Source organism: Haliaeetus leucocephalus, unplaced genomic scaffold (assembly GCF_000737465.1).
Source record: "Haliaeetus leucocephalus isolate CR32 unplaced genomic scaffold, Haliaeetus_leucocephalus-4.0 Scaffold840, whole genome shotgun sequence".
Lineage (NCBI taxonomy): Eukaryota > Metazoa > Chordata > Aves > Accipitriformes > Accipitridae > Haliaeetus > Haliaeetus leucocephalus.
This window is the reverse complement of record NW_010973276.1, coordinates 3,371,418-3,389,337: the sequence shown is the minus strand read 5'-3', so window position 1 is coordinate 3,389,337 and position 17,920 is coordinate 3,371,418. Positions and strand designations below refer to the sequence as shown.

The window sequence follows — 17,920 nt, the reverse complement described above, 5'->3', positions numbered from 1 at the left end:
TGGGGGGGGGGTTATGGAAACAGTACCAGAACGGGATTTATAAAAAAAAAGAAAAAAGGTTTCATTTAACTGTGTCTTTTTCTCATCACATTCAGGTAGAGAGAATCTCAGCAGTATGCAGACGGCGTGCAAAAGTCCCTCTAGATGATAGGCTGGAAAGGACCTTACCATGTGTCTGCAGAAGGCTGGCAAATCAGAGAGACTATAGGTACATAAGAGCCCGCTGCCTAGCAACCACATCCCGAGCCGGAGTTGACAGAATGATACGCAATGCTGTCATGAAGACAGTCAATTTGTGGGCTTCAAAAAAGGTCCTGCGCCTTCATCTCACAATTAAAACCTCTCCTTGTGCAATTACACGTCTCTCCTCTTGCCCACTCTGGAATTTTTTTCTTTTTTTTTTTTTTTTAATCCTTCAGAAGCAGGAAGAGAGCTTTTTCTGCCCCTGGGGTATTTCAGATGCTTCAAAAATCACAGCTAGCCAAGAAGCTGTCTAGACTCTCAATATGCTCCATTTCAAAATATGAGTCCTACCCTCCCAAACACTTTTTTTTTTTAATTTCTCCTTTTATGTTTTCTCTACCAAGATGTTGTTGATTACAAGTGAGATAGAATTTAAAAACAATAAAAGAAGCCCAGAAAGGAAGTTGCCTTTCTTCCAGCCAAACTGCAAAAAGTCACAGATTGAATAATTGCTCACAAAACAAAAAAACAAGATGGAAATTTGAAGTTTGTGGGCAGTGTTGAGTATTAGAGGTTCACGTTGTTTTCAAGTAAAAAATTCAAATCCTTTTGGAATCGTTTTCAGTTTCTAAAAGGTCAGATGTAAAATACATCACAGCAACAAAAATTTTCTAAGACAGCGCTACCTACCAACAATTATCCATTCATATTAAGGTATTCTGAAAGAGCATAAATGGCCTAAGCATTAGGCAGTTTTATTTATTCCTCAGTAGTCAATAATTTAAACTTGAAGCTGTCGATCGGTTTGTGTTCAGAGAGGAAATAACAGGATTGAATTCTCTGTCACATCAAAGTGCTTAAAATTAGTTTTGCGAGAAAACACCAAGGCAAATACAACTGTGAACAGGCAACTCTTTTCCCCCCCGCCTTGTTTTTCCCCATTTTCCCCTCTATTTTCTTGAAACTCCTCTAAACACAACTTCCATTCCAATAAAGGTGGTTTTAGTGAAAGAGCCACATATGGTGATTAATAAAAACCTACAAAGCATTTGGAAAAAAAACAGTTTTTCTTCCCATCCACCAACGAGCCATGCCATTTAATTTCTGCTGTTAATTTTACAGGGCTGCTTTTGTCCAACCCCAACAGCTACCAAAAGGCTCAGGAGCCTGAAAAAGCGATCTTCCGCCATATAGCAATCTCCCTTGTTGCCAGAGTCTGGCACAATGCCTTTGCATTGACCTCTACAGCTTCCTCTTCCAATGTACACCGCAGTCACATGGTCCCAGCACAGCTCCATGCCACAGCTAATCTTATACACCGCTCTGCTCCAACCTCAGCAAGCGGCTTCTCATCACTAACAGCTGCTAATTTGGGGAACGACTCAACTTTTCAGGTTTTGCCATGACCAAATAAATAAATAAATAAATAAATAAATAAATAAATAGAGAGAGAGGGAAAAAAGCCATAACACAGCATCCATGTTGAAAGACATCTAGAAACTACATCCCGCTACGTGCTCTGGTCACAGCTCTCTTCCTTCAGCACCCTGGGCCAGAGCTGGTAAAGTGGGTTACAGGACCACAACCCCAAGTAGGGCACGGGGGGACAATCTGACCAGAGTTACACCTTGAAAAAACAGGCGACGCAAAAGATGCCCCAACTTTAATTTTTTTTTTCCACAACTGCTAGCACATCCAATCCCTGCATACTCCAGTTTATCTCCCTGCACAGCCTCAGCTAGGGTTTTAAAACATGCAGCTGCTTGTAATCTGTTGTGGGGGAGCTTCCCTTCCCCACTGAAGAGTTTGTTTTATGCTCTCCACAAGCCTGAAATTGTTCAAGTTAACGTCTTGTTATTTTGGAGGAAGGATTTGCGGTGCGGGGGAAAGGGCAACTTTCCCCCCAAAAATCTAGGGACATTTGTTAGAGAAATGATGCGAAGAAATATGGAGTAACTTGCGAACTCACAGGGAAGAACAAACAGAGAGATCCCCCCAAAAGCGAGAGAGGGAGACGATACAAACGAAGCTAAACCACTAAGCAAACACAGAGAGCTGGGAACACAGAAACAACACAGAGACACCGCTCCATAAGCCAGCGCAGATACCACACTCCCAGGCAAACCCACAATGCACTCGCCACGCATAGCTACAAACCCGCAAGCAAACAGAGAAACAAAGACAGCGACGGACACGCCGGGATGCGAACGCGCACACACACACGGAGGCAGGGGAACGCAGAGGCGCAACGTTACATGCACATGGACTCGGGGGGAAGACGCGCGAGCACACGCAGAGGCAGCATTACCCTGAGCTTAGCTCCTTTTCTCTCGCAATAGGTACAGCACACCATACGGCTCTATTCCCTCTGGCATTGCAAGGGCTCCCCTGCCACTGAGCTCAGCCCATAAACCACTCCCAAACCCCAGCAGAGGCTTCTGTTTTTTGTTCGGGCCAATGAGAAAAGTATAGCTCACTCTTCCTTCCTCCCAGGAGCAGCGCCGGCTGGTTGAAATCCCTAAGCCTGAAACCGAATACCACAAACCCATGAGCCAACTGCAAGTGCCAAAGCGGGGAAAAGGAGCAGGCCCCGCTCTCTGCGTTCGCTCCCTCCTCTCCCCCAGGCGGGAGAGGTGCTGCCAGGCGAAGGACGAGGGAGGCTGCGGCGGTCCCCGCCGGCACCCCGGGGTCCCCCCTCTCCCAGGCCTCGCCTCACAGCATCTGGAAGCGGGAGCTGGGCGGACGCAGCAGGAAACAATAGCTGCCTTCGGGCGACTCCGCACGCTAACGGCCTGACCCGCACCGAGCAACGCTCCCACACTGGGGCCCTGTAACCGACAGCCACAAATTACGCCGCAAGACAAAAGAAACCATTGTCACCCGGGAGACACGGGGCCAACCCGCCCGGCCCGTCTGCCGCCCCACCCCCGCCGCCCCCCGCCGCGGGGCTCCCCGCCGGCAGCGAGCGGCCTCTCCTCCGCAGGGAGAAGGCCCGAGGGCTCCTCCGCGGGGAGGGCCCCTGCAGCACCCACCTCCGGCCGCCGGGGCCGGCTGTGCCCATCGAGGGGCCCTCCGGAGCCCAGGCCAGGGTGGGACGCACGCCCATGGCCCCGCCGGGGACCGGCCTCCGCCACCAGCCCCGCAGCCTCCCCGCAGGCACAAACGCACCCGGCCCCCTTCCCCTCCTCAGGAGCGGGGCGGCCCGGCTGTGGTAACCAGCGCTTCCAGTACAAAACCCGTTCAGCGCTTCCAGCCTGAAGTAAAAGCAAACCACCACCTATCGAGACCGAACAGTAACTAATCATTAAACAGCGTGCGCGTACCAGGCGCTTCAAAAGCACATGAAAGACCCGGCTCCTGCCCTGAGGGGGTTGCGATCTGAGTCAGTCAGACAAAAACAACACCCGAGATAAGAGAAAGCCTATTTTCTGCGATGCGCCAGAGATGTTGTGAAGCGACTGCAAACTATGCTCGCGGATCACGCTGGGACTAAAGTAAGTGGCAACGCTTCCCTCGTCCCGCCCTTGCCCAGGTCCCACCCGAGGTGAAACGCCAAGCTTCGGTGTGCGCCGGGTGGGCTCACGCCGGGGCCTGCCGCTGCCGCGAGCGGGGACCTCAGGGGGAAAGCGTTATTTACCTTCCAGCCGTCAGATTTTTGGCATTAACGGCCCACATAGAGGATCAGCAGAACTGCACCCAGCTACCATCTCAGGCTGCCTGCAAACCTCGTTGCTGCGGCGTATGTTCAGCTGCTGCTGGGAAGGTTACCTTTGAACTTTAAAAATGAAGAGGCCTCTATTTTTTTTTTTTTTTTGATTGGAAGCTTAAATTTCTGAGAAGGCACCCGCCACCACAAGGAAATGAACCAAGCTGCCAATTCACAGCGAGTCGGGGCCGTCTGCCCCTGGAACAGCAGTTTGGTATCGGTGAGAACATGACTTGTTTCTCCATCCTTGTGACATGGCTGTTCATCTCCAGGCTCACCACAAACCATTTTAAATGCCGGTGCTTATTTCAGTTACACATGTGATGCTGCAAATCCTCCAAGCTCTACACAAAAGAGGATTTGAGACTAACGCACTGACTTAAAGACATTAAATTTTATTTACTTTGCTAGCTTGGAAAGTTTTCATGAGAATTTGAGCTTATTGGTCTAATTTTCTTGTACTTAATTATATTTATAGACTGCTTTTGTATCAAAAGCAATTCACAAATGACATACGAAGTGCATATGAGTATCTCACATGCATAAAACAGTGCCAGGTTGCGTTGTGGGACCTGTGAGCTCCCTCAATTCAAAGGGCAATCTCTGTCTCCAGAGGCACACCCTCAGCTTCTAATTAGACCAGAGCTCAGCAGAGCATTTTAGCATCTGTTTAAATCCATCCCTACTTAGTAAAGGAATGAATAGAAAGGAATGGATGGCTGAATAACAGCCTAGGAGAGGGAAAATAGGGCTGACTACATGGTAACAGACCATCATCCTTCTGTGAACAGGAACAGGTAGATGTTTCATACAAGATACCCCATCCTTAACTGAAGGACGGCAGCAATATAAAGACCTATTATAGCAGTGCGTAGATATTTTAAGTAATAGGAAGAATTTTGAAGGTAAAAAGTGTGTTGTAGTGACTGAGGCTTTCGTTTATCACTTGTTCCATAGCACAAACATTATCAAGTTCTTAGAAGTGCCTGTTGCTATTTCTATACCTGTCATGTCCTGGCACACTAGCTATTTCGCTGCCACTGCTTTGCAAATAATCTTGCAAGGCTACGAACACAAAACCTAATAAAGAGGATAATAATTTCAGCAGGGCTATCCGTTTTGATAAACAAGAAGTCAAATTAGTACTTTGTTTGGTTTGGTTTGGTTTGGTTCAGGTTCAGCTGTATCCAGATTGCTTCTGTCCTGGTTGAATTTAAACAGAAAACTAAATCTGAGCTTGTTTTGAGCTACCTGAAAATGGTTATGGTGCACCATGACGAAAGGAAGCAGTTCTGAGTCCAGTTCAGTTCCCTTTTGTCAGTTTCCTACCCTTAGGATTTGTAGTACCACAGATATCTGAGGTGACATAACAAGCTTCTGTCCCTAAAAGCTGATGTTAGAACAGCACTGCCTTTTCCTCCTGCCCTGGCTCCTGGTTACACAGCACGCTGCCTGCTCTCAACCAGGCTCCCATGTTTGTGAGGCTCTTCGCAGGAATTTGCACCCATGGATGTGAAAGAGGGTAGGCAGGAGCAGGCTTCCTCGGTAGCAATGAGCTGCTCGCTCTGCTCACCCGGTGTCTTGTGGCCCTGCACCTTGCGAGAAATGCAGAAGGGGTTTGTCGGTGATCCCACTGCTATGTTTTTTCCACACTTCTGCACTGCCCTTCAGTTGGCGCAAGCATTTATGCAGCCATGTGGTGGTTTGGATGGCCTGAAAACTAACCATTTTTTCTTCTTTATTCCCGAGTTGGTTTTCAGCCAGACCAGTCCCTAGTCCAGTTTACTCTGCAGCTGCACAACAGCATGTTCTAGCAATGAGGATGGGACAATGTGGGCATGGGACTGTTTTTTCAGGGGCAATGCCAACTTACATCAGTTTGAAGTTTGTCACACTACAATCTTAGCTAGCCATCCCCTTATTTTCTCATGCTGTCTTACTGCTTAAGAGGTAGTACTTGGAAAGTTTTACATATTTTTGACACAAACTGTTTCCCCACTTAATTCAGTCCTTTAAGGCTCCTATTAGGTATGTAGTCATTTACTTACAGACAGAAAAATAACCTCATTACCCAGAATTTTTAAAAAAAGTTAATGGTGCAAGTCCAAGTGAAAGCCAGGGCGGTCTCCAGTGCATGTAGTGCTCCTGGTAACTAAAGCAGCGCAGCAGATGGAGCGTTCTCTAACTTCACTCCCAGCACGGAACTTGACGTGCAGAAGCCAAGACAGACATTTGTGTCTGGTAATGCCATCTGTGTCTGCAAAACTGCAACGCTTTCACTGGAGTGCTTTTTGTTTGTAGGGAACACGTTAATGGTGGGTATTGCATACTGCAAACTCTTAGTATTATGAGATGCTAAGAACAAGAATGAAATGAAACAATCCCATTTCTGAGCAACAGTCATTAATAAAGCATATGAATATTGATGATTCACATAAAAGAATGGGCAGCATGAAACAAGTGACAGCACTGACATTTAGCTCCACAATTGAACACAATCTCTTTAATAAGGGCTTATACCCTCTGGGTACTCACAGCAGTAGCTGTGACTAGTATCTATACAGGAAAGGGTCAATCTGAATTTCCAAAGATGGAGAAAGCTAATCTCTTGAGGAGTTCATATTAAAACTGGGCAAGTTCATGGAAAAGAAATCTCTTGAGAGTCACACACACAGAAACCACTTCCACCTCAGGACAGCCCCTGCCTGAACTGCAGACAGTGGAAGTTCAGAAGATAATTTTAAGAGGTGGCATCATTTTATGTTTACTCTGTTCTTACACTCCTCCCAGGGCATCTATGACAGCACCCAACAGCAGACAGGTTACTGAGCGCCACGGATCTTTGTCCTGATCCAGTACAACTTCTCTTGTGCTCTAGACTATCAATGTTTGCTATTGCTTTGTTGCTTCTTCAGACCGATGAGGGTTTTGTGCCAACAGTGCTGTAAATCAGCTTTCTCTAGTCTTTATGCTAGATGATGCTCACTAGCAACATCCTCATCACTCCAGCTGCATCACCCTTGCCTTTAACTCTCATGCATGGTAACTCCTTTTCCCCACATCAAACTCTATTGTCACATTTCAAGCGCTTACAGTCTTTCACTGTTTAGCTTCCCTCTACCTATCACATCTACTAGTTTATCAAGCTGTCAACCTCCACCTTCACTTTGCCAGTGACAGCAACCTCAATGGCTCTGTGTCTGCTTCTCTATCAGGCATCTCCTTCCTTTCTACCAGGCCATCCCCCACACATGGGAATAGCTCCATATCAAAATCTGTTGAATTGCTACTTCTCTAAAATCCCTCTTTGAAACCTACCATCTGGCATTTCATGATGCAAGTAGTGAACTGCAAGAATATACTCTGCTTTTTCTGCTAAATTCTGTTAGTCATGTTGCTACCTTATCCTTTAAACCATCTCTGCCTTACTTTGTTTACTTGCTACATTTTTTTCAGCATCTGGAGTGTGCCTGCTCTAGGAAAGGGATAATTTTCTTTACTTCTTACCTTGTACAATCCATGAATCCTGAAGCCCTGAATCATGACTCAATTTCTTAGCTCTAGCAGATTATAAATAATGTTATTTAGTAGACTAACTGCTTGAGAAGCAAGTTGCCCGAGTTCTGTTTTCTGCTCTGCCACTGGCTTATTGTGTGACCTTAGGCAAGTCACTTAGGACATTTCCAAGTGCATATGTGAAATTTGGCACTCTTATCTTTATCTAGTTGTCAAAACAAGCAGCTTACTCTTTTCAAAACGATAGAGTGTCTTTAACTTTCATTGAAATCAATGGTGCTGAGCATATCATAGGACCAGGCTTCCCCATGATGCCTGCCACAGAGGCTCTTCTATTATGGAGACCTTTACCTTCCAAAATGTTTATTTTTACAGAATGAGAGTAAATGCTGCATATCGCTTTCTGACTGCACACTCCTTTGTATATGTTAGTACCAATCTATTTTAGACATTACAGTTTTGAAAGAGTTCTGACCAATTTGCAAAACACTAGAGGTCAGTTCAACAGCAGAGCCTTGGATGCCGCCAGCATTAGGTCTGGCCAATAGAAAATGCCTCTAAAACAGAGACAGCAGTGAAGGGCTTCCAGGATTATATGATGTTCATCAGCCATACAGGTCAATAGCTATTACAGCATTAACAGTAACCCCTATCTCAGTTGTACTAATTCCTATGAAACTTACAGTGCGCATTTTCAGACCCCCAAAATAGTTCCTTCTTCCAATCATCATATAAAAATTTTCAAGGAAGACATTCAAACAGAAGGAACAGTGAGGTGAGGCTATGCTATCACAACTTGCCCAGAAACTAGAGCCAAGATAGGCAGAAGCAGGACAAACTGCTCTTGTGTTCGGTCTCAAACCTGCCCTGAGTGGGTCCTCTGAAACACAAAACACAGCCTATATAGTCAGTCCAGTATTTGATTTTGCTGTTGAAAAAGTCAAAAGTAAACTGGCATGAAGGGCAGTGACAGAGTTTTTGTGGAGAAACACTCCTATTAAAAATGGACTTCAGGTTCATTTCACAAAACATCTCTCAGCTAATAACTTTTCAGCCATTAGTAGTTTAGAACCTGGGAGGGATCTGAACCCAGCCTACAGAAGGACTTTGACTACACTGTGTGAACTGTATGACATATCTGTATCCTGTGAAGTGATTTCTTTGGGTAGCACTTGTGGCGAAAGGTCAGTCTGCCATTTTCAAAACAGAGTTGCTCAAAACTAAAAAATGCACTTTTCAAAGAGATTTGATTAAGGATTCTATTCAGCAAACTGTAAAAGGAATTAATCAAGGAGGTCAAGAGTAGAGTTTTTTAAAGACTTAAACTTACTTTTTCACTTTGGGGTATTTCATCTCTGAAAGAGCATTGGTAGCATCCGTCTGTCTCTCCTTCAAATGCTGCGGCCACATATTATCCACCCAGTCGACTAAGTCCACCTGAAAGCCCCACCAAAATCAACTGTTAATTACTGAACACATGGTAGGATAGACTCCTGTTGACTAAAACTCTAACAGTGGCAGCAGCAGCAGACGCTCACAGACAGCAAGAACCTTGCTGTTCAGCAGAAGTCCTATGGACCCAACTTGTTAAGGTGCAGCACTTCATCACCACAACTCAGTCCTTTGCAACCCAGAGTAAGGAGAGTTTTGCAGTCAATTTAACTGGGTGCAAATTCTGTCCTGTAGGCACCTGTGAGCCCCTTCTCTTGCAGCATCACCAGGCTGTCTGTATTCAAATGCATTTTTGTAGCCAACAGCCTAGAAATTGCATTTATGAACATTAAAATACAAACATCAAAGAGATTATACTATTCCAATACCTTACATTTCAAGGAATATTAACACCATTGTTCTGGCCAAATTCTGATTTGAGTAATTACTGTATTGCCTACTGTGCACTTTGTTCATTGTTCTACTTGGGTATAAAATTCACCAAAGTTCTTGTCCAAAAGCCAAACTTTCAGGAAGTGTGGGCAAGAGAAAACAGCAAAAGCCGAGCAATTGGAAACATACTGCCAGCAAGGTGAGGGAGAGGTGCAAACTGAAGATTGTTCAGGGACATTGAAACACAGCTCCTGCGCTGTGTGCCAGAGCACAAACCACAGTCTGTCCGTCACAGCCACAGCAAGAACAAGCCTGTGACTCATTCTTTGGTTTGTTTTATGATGGAGCCTGTGCTAGATATCCTTAACACTCCCCTCTGGTTATGCAAGTGGATCACATGTGCCAGGTTTCAAAACGGGAAAACACCAGTCAACTTGGGAAGTCCAACAAAGCAGGCTGTAGTGCTGCGTTTGGCCACAGTGTGGCTGTACATCCTGACCCAGCTCAAAAAATCACGATGTGTGAACGAACCTCCATTTGTGAGTCAATAAGGGCTGCAAGACCTATCCTAGGCATTGGTGACAAAGCTGTCCTCTGACTGCGTGCAGCAAGAACGGAGAAGTCCAATTCAGTCATGGTTAGCACACCACTTAGACTCCTGACTGCTAAATCTTTATAAAGGCCCAGCCAAGAATGTTACTGGTATGAGGCAACTCAACTGTTTGTGTCCCCAGAGGACTTTCATAACAGGGCAATTAGCACATGAAATTCAATTCAAATGCAGATTGGGGCTGATCCCTATCTATTTCTGCATCTGCATCAGGTACTGTTGATAACACACACAGTACTTTGAGAAGAGGCAAAAGGAGATAATGCAGCCAGTAGAAATAGGACCAATTCCATGAATATCACTGTTGTATGTGAAAATAAAATTGATGGTTACTGCCCTGATTCTGAAATAATTCCCACATCCTGACATTGCAACCCACAGTCTTTACACAACACGGAACATGAATCTAGTATTTCTGCCTTATGTGTGCTCAAAAGAGCTCTGCAGAATTCAAGGAAACCACTTATACGAATTCCACTAGTATCTGACTTTAGGTACTGGACTTCCTCTCAGCACCCACTTCCCCAGCACCCTCTTTTCTATTCCCAATTACCTAATGGGAATGCAAATCTCTCTTTCAGTGAGATCTAAATATTCCTTGGTTTACAAACTATTGTGCACTCAGGCCATATTAAACAGATATGAAGTATTAATTTACACTGGTAACGGGTATCTAATTGCATTTTTCAGTTCTGAGCACCCAGGAAATTTGCACAGATGTTTTTAAAGCTCACTGAGCATGATGTACTTGGGAAAACCAGGATCAGTTGAACACCAGAAGCTCCCCAGAGAACTTCCAAACTGTCTGCTAGCATCTGAATGACAGCAAACACCTGCACAAACTTCTAAATATGTGCTTACTGTTCAATTTGTGATATGTGCACAACAGAACACAAAAGCCTACTTAAGAATTACTTCTAGAAATCAGCAATTAGAGCTGCCATCTATTTTTGACCTGTTCAGACAGAAGTGTGGTGTTTATATTGTCCGCATAGTCAAGAGATGGCCCCAGTGAAAAAACTGCTTGTGTAACTAGAATAGCATTTAGAAATGAGGAGAAAATTGTCTGAAAACAAAATATCATTGAGCTATAGTTTCACACCCAGCAGTACCTTCAGCATCCAGTGCCACGAGTAGATATGGAGGGAACAAGCAGCATACATGTTCTACTTTGAGAAGTCCCTTTGTTCCCTGATCAACCAGGACCGATGCCCAGACTCTCTGCTGAGTGTCCTGAGAAGACACTCTAACATCTCCAATGCCATTTCCTCCATCACTGTGTATTAGTGAGTTGATGCTCTAACCCTTACCCACACATGGCTACGTTTTAGTGATAAATGAAATCATCTTTATTAGTAAGGTCATGGTTTCACTGCCAGTGACTCCATTGGGAAACAAAGTCATAAGAGCCCTCTATCTTTAAAAAATGTGTACAAATCTACCACCTTCCTCTGACATTGCCAATTCTGACATAGCAGTGATTATGCTGATTTATTATTATTTATTTAATGATGTATAAATTTCTAAATTTAATACATGTGTTTTCAACTTTTTTGCATTGGAGCCCCCTGAACATTTTTTTAGTTAATAGGAAGGTTCATATATAAGGAATTTAAGCTTCCTGATAATTTAAGCTTCCTTAGAGGAGGAAAAACAATAGATAGGTATTTAATTTTGGATGGAATCTCCCCTAAATACCTTGAGAGGAACTGGGTATCTGTGCAAATTGCATGATTAAGAGCTGATCAGGTACCCAATTCCTGTAAATTAAGTTCCACTATCAAGGAGACCAGCTTTCTACCTGGGTATAAATGAGATCCTAACACCAAATAGACAGGAGTTACAGGTACTTCATATCAGCTTGTTTAAACTCCATGTTTTATTTCTTACAAAGCAACCGGTAACTGGGAAGAAGCTGAAAATAAACACCATCACCACAGGATCCCTTACCACATTGGGGCGTTTGACAATGTTCTCCAGCTTTGTGTGACTGAACTCCAGGCTGATGACATTGTAGAGTTTTTCACGCTGGGCCTCTGGTGTTTCATAGTATCTCACAAATTGAGACATGCTCATTTCAACACCTTTCTGTGTGTTCACATCCATCACATCCACTATCCGTCGGCTTCCTGGAAACACACAGAAACAGTCTCAAAACATCTTCCTTGGCTTTACTTATATTTTTATATATATATATGTATGTATATTATTATATATATATGTATAAATTCTCAATAACTGGCGGGAAACTGTTATTAGAGGACAAGAGACCAGCATCAGTCCCTCTACAGGTCCTGAGCAGCTAAAACAGCGAGCAGGAAACTAACTTGGAACTGGACTTTTTGCCCAGTATGACACTGAACAAGTCAACTGGTGTCTCTGCTTCACAGAGATGGAGAGAATAGTTTCCTCCTTTACATGAATTGACATGACCAGAAGTACATTAAAAACTATGAAGAAGCAATATAAGATGGTAGCAGGGAGCATGCACGACAAATAGCTCTGCAAATCATACTCTGCAATTTTCTAAACATCCATACACTTCTCAAGTTGCTTTTACTCATGTACAAAAATTATCCATAAAGAGCAAACTGCCTTGCATCACCGGATGCTATAAACTGCTGAACACCTAATACAGATTGTTGAGTATTCTCAATTCCAGTCATCATCAATGGAGATGAAAGCACTAAATGCCATAGAAGAGTGAGCCCCCACTTTGGATCTCTCAACAAAAACTACAGGACATACTTTCAGCTTCTCAAGTGGCAGACATACAAGTCTCATTAGCACCAGAATGTTGAACAGCAGTTTTAGTCGAGCCTTCAGCTTTACACAGATTAATCCACAATCTTCTCTTCGGCCAACTGGAAGGTTTCACCTCTCCCAGCAATTTCATCATCCTAATTAGCAGTTCATTTGTGTGTGAGCAAACGGGAGCCCATGAGAGACATGCCTCATTTCCAGGAGAGAAGGATTCCAGCAAACAAACTCACACTGCTTCCAAAAAATGACTCCAAACCCATTTTCACTGCTGAAGAATAACTCGAAATAAATTGCATTAAAACAAAATGGAGGGCCGATATATGCCATCAGAGGGAATTATTAATAATTACAGCACCTGGCCTATTGTGTGCTTGGGAGCAGTATTTCAGCAAGAATGATAGTTTGGATTGCATCACTCCATTAAAAACATCCTTAGCCACTGATAGCAATGACAGTGACAGATGTGATAATGATTCTGGAAAGGAACTCAAGACCATAAAGCTTTGTAATCAAAAAGAAAAATTTATACAGTGTAAATCCCGAATAGTCCTACTGGCATGTCAGTCAAACTCTTCACTACAAGGCTGGTGAACAGGATTTCACCCTTAGTCTGAGCTCAGGACTGTACATAGTGTTGCCACCTTGAGGCAGGATGGGGAGAAAGTTTAGTTACGTGTGCAAAAGCACAAGAGTCCTTAAATTTGGTATTTACATGTTTGAAACAACATACATAAAATCTAGGTTTGGGTTGGGATTTTTTGTTGTTGTTTTTTTAACTGTTAACTTTACTATCTAGGGGGAATAGTCTTTTTTCAACTCATAGGTTAGCAACTGGGGTGAAGTCCTGTTAAACAGCTCCTGAAAAAAAGCCAGCCTAATTTCTGGCCTCCAGTGCCTGGGGATTAAAGCAACGGCTACAGCCCAGAGGGGTTAAGTACACAGACACTGAAAAATTATATTTGAAGGACTGCGTGGCAGAGTCTGGGATCTGCCATATTATAGTCTAGGTTTGATCTCAGCTTTGCTGGAAGCAACCTTGTACAGCCTCTCAATTACGCTTTCTGAAAGAAAAATCAGCAGTTACCTGATGAATTAAAAGTATGAGGCACAGTTCAATAGCAGGTTTGTTAAACGTACACTATTATCAATTACAGGCAGAAGAGCTAAGATTTGAATTAATAGTCTCTTGACTTCCAAATTAAAGAGTAATTTGAGAGGATGTTTTTCTCTTAAACCACAGTACTATCAAACAAGCCCATACATAATGTTTCCTGGAGTACTGCTCACAAAATCTGAGACGTATAATTACAGGTTAACAGCCTCGTGCTCGCTGCCCACTTCCTAGTGGTTCTGGCTTACTGCCAACTTTATCTCTTCTTTCCTGAAAAGATTCAGCTCTTTCTTCTATCTCCTGCCCCTAGGAGAAAGTTAAAAAATATCATCCAGAAGGAGAGACAGGTAAAGAACAAGGGAAAGAAGCACACAGAGGCTCCAAAAAGCAGTGGCAGGCTGAGAGATCTCATGTCAGGCTAGATTTCTGAACATCTCCAACATGCCTTTTACTTTATGTACCATTTCTGTTAACGATTTCCTAGATACCCTCTTGCCACAGTCTCACCCTGTCCTGTAAAAAGGGACCCCACTCAATCAAGCGTGATGCAGCCCACCAAGTCCCAGCAGGATCTCAGTAACCCTGGCAGCCTCTTGTCCTCATACGGTCCATATTCCTTGCTTCAGCTCATCACTCGCTGCGCATTGATTAACATATACCTGGATCCCTAGCTGGCAAAGAGCATCTCTTACTGCGGACATGGGAAGCTTCAGTACACTATCCATCACCTCATCCTTGGCTTCGCAGGATTTTTTCCAATATAACTCTTGACTGGAGAATGGCTGGACAGTGCGGGATTAGGAGGTGTTGTTTCCTCTCCGGCAGCAGGTGTGACTCAGAGGCAAAGTGGTGATGCTAGGGTTCACTGGAGGAAATGTCTTCCTCCTCTACTGCTGCTTACTCATCAAGCACAAGTGAATCCCCAAAGGATCACAAAGACAGTAACTAAGAAACAAGCTAGCGCCATCTTCGACAAGAGGAACAGACAAAAGCAAGAAGGAGAGGGAAGAATCAGTTGCAGAGACGTAAGCTGGAAAATAAAATCAATCAGGAAGAGCTACTTAAGAACTATGCTTCATTTGAAACCTTAAAACAAAAAAAATCAAGTTACTCCAGCCCACATATTAGTAAAATCCACAGTAAAATTAAGGGGGAAATAGCATATGTAATATCTGTTCCCTTTATTTAAAGGCCTAGTGACCAAGATGCTGTAAAGGTTTTAACAGGTTAAATTCTACAACATTGCTATATGCTGCAATATCATTATTTTTTTACATAAAAATGAATGCCTGGAGGAAAAATGACTTGTGCAGAGTCCTTGCCTCCCATTGCCCACCCTGTACAAGTTGGTTTGGCACAGAGATTTGTACCTCTCTCTTCTGAACTTCTTGGAAAAAAATACTTCGAAAGCAACAGAGAGGCAAATCTTGTTCTCCAGTCAGATAGAGAACTGCACTTCATGAATGCAAGTTACATAGGTATCTTCTGCACACCAGCAAGCACTTTCACAAATCACAGCTTCACCAAGTCCACCCCAGAGACTTCAGAAGTGACAGGCTCCAGCTCCGAAGTCATTCAGCAAAGCGCTCATCGATCATCCCTGCAGAATTTGCACCCACACTTTGCTTCACATATAGAATAGTGTAACAATTTGCCAGAGAGGGAAGAGAGAATGGGGAATTCTGGGACTATAATAATCTCCTCTGGGATCCACCAGTTGCCATTTCCCATTTCTAAAAAGGTGAAGCACTGCCTTCCCCTGCCTTGACCTGAAACAGCTTCAGACTTGCATTATCCAGGCTACCAGACACCAGTCTTCCAAATAGCCCATCCTTTCCCCTGATGTGGATTTAGCATTGATATTAGGAGCAGTGGGAGCAAGAGGTGGTCCATAAGTAAAGCAAACATGAACCACACAGTAGAATATGGGAAATGCACAGGAGGTGTGAATCAGAGGTAAAAATTACACCAGTGTTTTCCAGGCTGTTGTCTCTTCCACCGCGCACCACTGGCAGGAAAAGGTGCAACTCTCCCACCACAGAGGAAAGACGAAATGTCCTTTCTGTAAGAATGATTATCAAGGCTGTCCATTAAGAGGATAAAGCTACCTTGGGGAATTATTTTAACCCTTTGTGACTGAGTTAAGATCTGTGTCCGAGGTACAATACAGCATCTACAGAAACCAACCTCAAATGCCAAGGAACAGATCTGCGGGTCCTTTCTAATCTTTATGCTTCTTACTGGGAAAAAAGTCCTTGGTTTCTAAAGCAGGATTTTTGGCAGAGCCTTAGGAAATCTGCTAGCTTCACTAGTGGGTTAATTGTACCTAAAGACTGAGGCTTTGACTTGCATCCCAGTTAATCCCTCTGGAGCTCCCGGAGCTGGAAAGCACGTATTCCTCTGCTACCCACAGGAGACTATTATGATATCCCATACTAACTGCGAGGGACGTGAATCAGAGCAGAAAGTCCTTGCTCAAGTGGAGCTATTCAAGACGTTCCCTGCATTTCAGACCCAGGATAAGAACAACTTAAGAGACACGTACCAATACCATCGCTCCCAGATCCACCAGAGGGCACAGAAGAACAAAGGGAAATAAGAGTCCAGCTCGGACACTTGCACACATCTCTCCTGCACACCTCCTAGTTAGTTTTCTCACCCAGCATTTTCCCCAGCACAGCCTGGTCCACCATGAAACAAGTATCCCCAAGTCATCCAGCTCCCCCTTTGCAGTGCTCTCTGCTTTTCTTCTTTACACCCCCTCGCCCAGGTATCTGCCTGCCCCCCCCAGCTCCCCAGCACATGCCTTGCTGGCTGCAGAGCAGGACCCTTTTCAGTAGGGTTAAATTATTTCCTTCTTATGGAGATGTAAAGCTAGGAGTACCTGACATGTACCTTCCCCCTTCCTTCCCCCTCCTTCCCCTCTTCGGTGTCTGCAGCTTTATCATTTGGTATAAAACTGACAAATTGCAATAACCCACATTATTAGTTTTTTTCACGCAACAAAAGGTAAGGTATTTAGAGCATGTCCACAGGAAGAGCTTAAGCCAGCAAAAAGTCTTAACCCTTAATGCTATAGGACTAGACTAAAGAAGAGGCTCCCAGCAGATAATGTGTTTTAGTGGCATTATATAGAATCAATTAGTATCCTTACATCTACCCAAAACATAAACTGTAATTTTCAGTGACTCTTTGAAACTTCAGCCAGTGAAAACCACACGTGAAAAAAAAAATTCCATATACAGAGAAACATTTTACTTTTAATTTTTATATGGTATCCAAATGCACTAACCTATAATATAAGCATACTCCAGGTAGCTGAAAAGACAGAGCTAGCACACAAAGAACAATTACAGAAAGGAAAATAATACAAGTTCTAAGGAAAGTGGGAAGGGATGTAACTTTGTTGAAAAACTTATGTTTTCTTTATCTGTCAAATCTATTTTAAGACCATTGATTGTTTCCTATCTCAACATAAAACATATTTAATAGTAACAGATAAAATATAGGAAAAATGTTATAAGAATTATATCATTTCATGTTAATAGCATTTTATAGTATTGTATTCTACACTATCAAGAGCATCTTTGCATATGAAGAATCCTACAGAAATTAAATTATTTCATTAAGTTAATCTGGCAATAGCAGGGTTCTTTATTTTCTGGAAGACAAGTACAAAGCAGCATTGATTGGATCAGTGCAATCTATTCTCATTTTATTTTTAGGAAAGCTACCTCTGATGCAGAAGGACACCCCAACAAGGAAAGGACAATTCAGGTTTTTATGGCCTTATTTACATTGTAAATTCCAAGCTATAGTTTCTTGTGATGTGCTCCACCAGTAATATCAATGGTGGAAAGAAGAGTGTAGCTGTGCCCGGCATCTGGCAACATGACAAAGCCGAGCCCGCAACCCAGCATCCAGCTCCGAGGGACGGAGCATGCCTCTCCATCAGGGAGACATTTTGGGAGATGGCTGAGATGATTCAAAAGCTCCCTGCTCCTCAAAGGTCTCACCTCCCCTGCCCTGGCTGTGCAGCCCTGACCTTCTCTCACTTTGACCCTGGCACTGCTCTGACTTTAGGGCAAGCAAATGGAGATTACTAAAATATCAGGAAAATATTTTCCTTTTTCTGCTGATAGTGTGAACTGGATCAGCTCACTGTGGGATTAGGCAGGCACCAAAGCTGGCCCAGGTGAAGGACCTC

The 17,920-nt window shown here is 43.7% G+C and overlaps 1 protein-coding gene across 1 annotated transcript in view; it reads right to left on the bottom strand.

The window, feature by feature from the left end:
- The window catches only part of KDM2B (lysine (K)-specific demethylase 2B), a 114,796-nt gene that overhangs the window by 77,604 nt on the left and 19,272 nt on the right, over positions 1-17,920 (bottom strand). Inside the window, exons 3-4 of the mRNA XM_010582185.1 lie at positions 11,790-11,968; positions 8,736-8,842 (exon numbers count right to left, since the gene is read on the bottom strand). Of these exons, the coding sequence (XP_010580487.1) occupies positions 8,736-8,842; positions 11,790-11,968 (286 nt within the window). The remainder of the gene's footprint in view (positions 1-8,735; positions 8,843-11,789; positions 11,969-17,920) is intronic.